The 6,525-nt window shown below is 41.5% G+C and overlaps 1 protein-coding gene across 5 annotated transcripts in view; it reads right to left on the reverse strand.

Moving 5' to 3' along the window:
• LOC122660199 (UDP-galactose/UDP-glucose transporter 7) overlaps window positions 1-6,099 on the reverse strand; it is a 44,785-nt gene extending 38,686 nt beyond the window's left edge. The window contains exons 1-5 of one of the 5 annotated variants that reach the window (XM_043855409.1): window positions 6,059-6,099; window positions 5,816-5,915; window positions 5,477-5,635; window positions 3,305-3,410; window positions 2,965-3,210 (exon numbers count right to left, since the gene is read on the reverse strand). In XM_043855409.1, the coding sequence (XP_043711344.1) occupies window positions 2,965-3,210; window positions 3,305-3,410; window positions 5,477-5,517 (393 nt within the window). In that variant the 5' untranslated portion in view covers window positions 5,518-5,635; window positions 5,816-5,915; window positions 6,059-6,099. Of the gene's footprint in view, window positions 1-2,964; window positions 3,211-3,304; window positions 3,473-5,476; window positions 5,658-5,815; window positions 5,974-6,058 lie in introns of those variants that run through there. The other 4 variants (XM_043855408.1, XM_043855412.1, XM_043855411.1 and 1 more) reach the window with 4 other exon arrangements.
• Window positions 6,100-6,525: the final 426 nt, after the last annotated feature.

Raw genomic sequence — 6,525 nt, forward strand, 5'->3', positions numbered from 1 at the left:
CCCCCCCCCCCCCCCCCCCCCCCCCCCCCCCCCCACCCCCCAGCCGCAGATTGGAGGAGAATCGAACTTGGGAGCTTGTTTCCTTACCCTACGGTAAGTCTGCTGGTTGGTTGTCACGATGGATATTTGTGGTGAAGGTCAACCCCGATGGTTCTTTGGCTCGTTTGAAGGCTAGACTTGTTGCTAAGGGTTATGCCCAAGTATATGGTGTAGATTATCTGGATACTTTTTCTCCTGTTGCGAAGCTTACCTCGGTCCGCATCTTGATTTCTTTGGCTGCTATACATCATTGGCCTTTATTTCAGTTGGATGTGAAAAATGCCTTCTTACAAGGTAATCTCCATGAGGAAGTTTATATGGAGCAACCTCCTGGGTTTGTTGCTCAGGGGGAGTCTGCTGGTAAGGTGTGTAGGCTGAAGAAATCGTTGTATGGGCTGAAACAATCGCCTCGGGCGTGGTTTAGCCGATTTACTGATGTTGTATTGGAGTTTGGGCTTACACGATCTACTAGTGATCATTCGGTGTTTTTCCGGCTATCTAACGCAGGAAGGATATTTTTTATAGTATATGTGGATGATATTGTCATCACAGGAGATGATTCTCCTGGTATTGAAAAGTTGAAAGTACATTTGGGACAACAATTTCAGACTAAAGATCTGGGAAGGCTGAAATATTTTTTGGGCATTGAAGTTGCTCAATCACGGAAAGGAGTTTCGCTCTCACAGCGAAAGTATGTTCTTGACTTGCTTTCAGAGACAGGGTTGTTGGGTGCTAAACCGTTTGATACTCCTATGGATCCAAACTTGAAACTTATGGCGAGATGATGGTGATGTTCTTGAGGATCCGAGAAGTATCGAAGACTTGTAGGAAACTTAATTATTTGATGTGACTAGACCGATATCTCCTTTCTGTCGTGTACTAAGTCAGTTTTTGTCCGCTCCTCGGTTATCTCATTGGGATGCAGTTATACGAGTTCTACGATATATCAAGAAGGCTCACTGGGCGTGGTCTCTTATATTCGATCATGGTCATGGGAGGATTGAAGGTTTTTCGATGCTGATTGGGCGAGATCTCCTGTTGATCGAAGGTCTACTTGAGGTATTGTGTGTTTGTTGGAGGGAACCTGGTGTCATGGAAGAGTAAGAAACAGACCGTTGTAGCTCGCTCTAGTGCAAAGTCCGAGTATCGTGCTATGGCTCATGGTACTTGTGAACTGATGTGGATGAAACAGTTGGACTGAACTTGGGTTTGTTGACAATTCTCCTATGACTTTGTGGTGTGATAACCAGGCTGCTATTCACATTTCTAATAATCCTGTGTTTCATGAAAGAATGAAACACGTTGAGATAGACTGCCATTTTGTCCGTGAGAAGCTGCAACAACGGGTCATTTCTCCTCGTTATGTTCGAACAGGAGAGCAACTTGCTGATTTGTTTACCAAGTCTTTGGGAAGTGTAAGGGTTGAGTATATTTGTAACAAGCTGGGCATGATTAACATCTATGCTCCAGCTTGAGGGGGAGTGTTAAAAGTTTTGATGTAAGAGGAGAGGGGAGTCGTGATTAGCGCTAATACTAATCACGATTCCCTATGAGGGGTATTTTTGTCCTTTGTTTGTTTTGGGGTTTTACCCTATTATTTAATGAGATGGATGGGGAGTCTCAACCCTACGGTTGTGACTGCCAAGAGTTACAGCAGCTCTACTTCTTCTTCCTCCCTCCATTCCTTCTCTTTTCTTCCTCTTTTAAAGTTTTACACACACTAAATCTCTTTTTCTTCTACTATTCTTGGGTCCATATGGTTTCTAGTATCCAGCATTAACTGAAAAAATCTTGTTTCTCAACTTATCATTTTCATGACTAGTGATCTTGAATAAAAGATCATCCACAGTCCAATCCAAACTAAAAACAAAATAAATCTGCCTACCAGCTTCATAAGAAGCAGGCAAAGAACATAAAATAATGAATATTTTCGTTCCATCATCAACTAGTTTTTCCTGAAGATTCAACTCATCAGCAATGGAATCATATTATTCACATGCTCCATACCATCTCCTCCAGATAATTTAGTTCTAATGAATTTATCCCACAAGCCTTCAATATGTTGGCTTGATTTCTTGCCAAGTTTAGTTTAAAGAATGTCTAAAATGGCTTTAACAGAGGAATTATTCATATAACCAACCATAAGAAAATCTATTATGTATCCCAACATCAAATATTTAAGGTTATTATCAGCCTCTATCCATTTCTTATAAGCAACCATAGTATCTATCATGTATCCCAACATCAAATATTTATGGTTATTATCAGCCTCTGTCCATTTTTTATAAGCAACCATGGTAAACAGTGGAATGTGCACCATGTACAAGAGGACAATCCTCTTTAATACAAAGAAATTAATCATGAAAACCAATGAACATCACGGTCCTTATAATATTAGACATGTTCAGAGAGCTAGAAGAACTGGTCATTTGTCATAAGCACACAAAATGCATAATAAGATTGGAGACAAAGGTCCATTACATAGTTTGGGCCATTTTGACTTGCACCACTCCTGTCCATCACGGTCCAATCAGTGCACATGGAAGCATGTAATGCATCAAGATGGATGCAGTAAAGCCAAGGACTACAAAGTGGCTCATCCAGATGATCATCTATAAAACCAGTCCACTAATTCAGTAGACCAATAAACATGCCACCATTTAAACAATTTTATAAACCACAAAAATATCACATGCCACGTAAGAAAGTAGAAATGTAAATGTCCAATAATAATGTGCAAGATAACACAAAATTACATTTCTGTTGGCCACACTGTTCCAACAGGTACAAGACCTATCTTACATAAAATGAGCTACGATGCCCAGAACTAGCGGCATATCCATGTTTTTCAACAAGATCACCCCATGACACCATGAAAAGAAACTAATAACTAGGCATTATATACTGATATGATCAATCACGTACCTGTGGTGGAGGCTTCCCCTTTCCTGAAAGCAATCCAGCTACCAATACAGCAAGCGGTGTAAGCCTTTTCAATGCAATATACATTGGAATATTAACTCCTTTCAAGCTTGCCAAAGCAAATGCCACATTTGCATTGTAGAAGAATGAAACCGGAAATAGTTTCTTTGCCGTCTCCATGTTTATTTCTTTTGCTTTTGTGTATCCCATCACGCGTCCAAAGTGTATAAGCAAGGTTGTCACCAATTGCTGACTCACAAAAATAAATGATATTCATATCAATAAGCTACAAAAGACAGATGAACAATTACAATGATCAGAGACTAAATTTCCGGAACAATACCTGCAAAGTGAGAAGAGTCATTGAGTAAGTATACTGCATGAGAACTGCCTTATTGATGAAAACCATAGCCATCGAAGCAACTCCATACGACAAGGCAGCAAGTAGACTATAGTCCACACAATTACATATAGAGTCAGACTATGAATGACTGCCTTATGCGGTTCAAATCTTAAGATAACAAAGAATAGAATCTCAACAACACCAGCACTGAAGAGAGAAAAAAAGTATATAGATAAGAAGGGGAAATCATGTAACGGACCATAAATGCACATGTAACCACCAATTGATAGATGAAGACAATTGTGGTCCAACTATTTGCTTGTTCGAAGTTCAGAGCACAGACCAACAGCACATCACTTCTGGTGCATGAACTTTCCTCCAACCAGGCAATGTATCATTTTAAGTTGTACATAGTTTTATGTAGATCAGAAGTTTACAATCCTACAGTGTCATTGAAGAGGTGGTGCACCAACTGAAATTAATCAAATGATTTGGTCCTGAAATTAATCCCACAGACGGCGCCAATCTATTGCGTCAAGAAACCGTCAAGGGGATCCTCCTGCAAGGTAGCCTGCACAGAGAAACAGAATAAGCACGAGAGAGCCGGTTTTCTCCGGCGGGGGACTCTCTGATGCTTAAGTCAGATTTCTCTAGCAACAGATAAGATAATGGTAGTCAAGATGATCCTGTTGTGGTTTATAACTGAGTATATATAACGTAGGCTGTAGGTAGAGACGACTATGGAGAGTCCCGTTGATTGAGTGTTCTATTTGTGGTAGGAGAGTTGATCGGGGAGTCCTCCTAGGTGAGTGACTCCTGATTAGTAGGAGCCGTGTGCGCTCCTCCTGTAGTTTCCTTATAGGAGTGTGTCGTGAATCTGTCAGCGGTAGTTTAGGAGTGGATTGGTCCACTCCCACGTGGTGAATAACGCCTTTGCGTAATCTGGCCCTTGGTGCCGGGTTGGATGGTGTGTGGTCCGATGGATTCTTATCCCTTGGACCCTTCCCAGTAATGGTGACATGGTGTAATGTTATTGGGTGGCCATATTTAGGTATATCATGCCACTCGGTCGAGAGTGTAGGAGGCTTTGTCACTCGGTCGAGGGTGCAGGAGGCGTTGTCACTCCGCCGAGAGGGTAGAAGGTATTGCCGCTCAGTTGGGAACAAGGTGTCCAATACCGCACGGTCGAATGAAAAAACCCATACTTGCACGATGATGAAACGTAGCTCATTGGGGAAGCAAAGCGCACGACTTCTACTCCGACAAACCCTAACGACTCTGCCAGAGTGGGGGACTTATGATATACCTAAATATGGTCACCCAATAACATTACACCATGACACCATTACTGGGAAGGGTCTAATGGATAAGAATCCATCGGACTACACACCATCCGACCCGACACCAAGGGTCGGATTACGCAAAGGCGTTGTTCACCACATAGGAGTGGACCAATCCACTCCTAAACTACGCTAACAGATTGAAGACACTCTTATAAGGAAACTACATGAGAAGCGCACACGGCTCCTACTAATCAGGAGTCACTCACCCAAGACGACTCCACGATCAACTCTCCTACCACACATAGAACACTCAATCAACGGGACTCTCTACAGTCGTCTCTACCTACAGCCTACGTTATATATATACTCAGGTATAAACCACAACAGAATCGTCTTGACTACCATTATGTTATATATTGCTAGAGAAATCTGACCAAAGCATCGGAGAGTCCCCCGCCGGAGAAAACCGGCTCTCTCGTTCTTATTTTGTTCCTCTGCGCAGGCTACCTTGCAAGAGGATCCCCTTGATGGTTTCTTGATGCAATAGTTCCCAAAAAACCATGTCCACCTCACCTTGAAAGTGATCTAATTGTCAAATATGACACGCATCTTGAAAGTAAACAACCCAACTCCTATCCATATCATCAATATATAAGAAAAACGATGTGACAGAAAGAATGAAAGAAGGATTGTTTTGAATTAACACAAAATTTAACTTAATGGGAATTCTTTGAGACAAATTCTTCACCAGATATTAATATTAAAGGGAAAAATCCAGTTCCACAGTCAAATGATGTTAAAAATGTTTCATGCATATTGTTAAAGAAGATTTCAATGGAGTAAGAAAGCAACAATAATAGAAATAAAAGGAGAAGAAGGAAATAATAACCTCAGCAATGGACTCGAATCTGCACGGATGCTACCTTCCATAGCGATCAGATTGGCTATTCTATTGGCTCTCCCCAATCACAACTCAAGCAGACAATCTAAATCAGATTCCAACTACATCATATGCCGTACGGAATCCAGTCTCTCTTACCACAAAATCCTTCAAATTCCGGATAAACAACCTACGAACAAAAATAGCAGAATCCAAATCAGATTCCAACTAAATCGCATTCAAGCACGTTAACCCCAAATTCGTTGTAAGAACCAGCCGATATCAGCGCAAATCGAACCGAAGAGGAGAGAGAGGGAATCTACGCTTACAAGTGAATTAATAACTCACCAGATTGAGATTCAATTACATTGTCCGAGACAAATTGAAATACGCAGGTTCCAACTACATCACACGCAGCACAGAATCCACCGTCTCTTACCACAAAATCCTTCAAATTCCAGACAAATAAATCAGAAACCAAATCAAAATCCAAACCATTTCGCATTCAAACACATAAAACCTAAATCCATCGTAAAAACCAGCTCACATCGACGCACAACGAATCGGAAAGACTTAAACACAACAGCTCACCTGATGGAGATTCAATTACATTGTCAGATCCGAAAAACACGATTTCTTACTTTCTTAGGGTTATAATCTACACAGAATACGAGGGAATGGAGAGCGAGACAGAGTGAGAGAGTGTGCGTGTTTGTGACTGTGTGAGTTGGGTTTGGGTTTTGGTAGGGAAAGTTCAGAAATATAAAAACGAAGAAAATGGAAACAGCTGGCGCAAGTAAAGTCATCTTCTAGACTTGTCTTCTTTGTTTTCGCATGCCCAAGCGAATGCTGAAGGAGGAAACAAGCCATCGCAATCCCATTCGCCATTTGTTTCTGAAAACCCAAACAAACAAGTAGACAAGCTTTGCGAGGGTGTTTTCTCTCTCTCTCTCTCGCTTTCTTCCGTATGTAACGGTCGGATTGGCACGTATTACGCGCGTGAGGTTTGGGGTTTGATTGGATGAGTGATAGCACATGTGAAAATGTGTTCCTGAACG

Source organism: Telopea speciosissima, chromosome 4 (assembly GCF_018873765.1).
Source record: "Telopea speciosissima isolate NSW1024214 ecotype Mountain lineage chromosome 4, Tspe_v1, whole genome shotgun sequence".
NCBI classification, from domain to species: domain Eukaryota; kingdom Viridiplantae; phylum Streptophyta; class Magnoliopsida; order Proteales; family Proteaceae; genus Telopea; species Telopea speciosissima.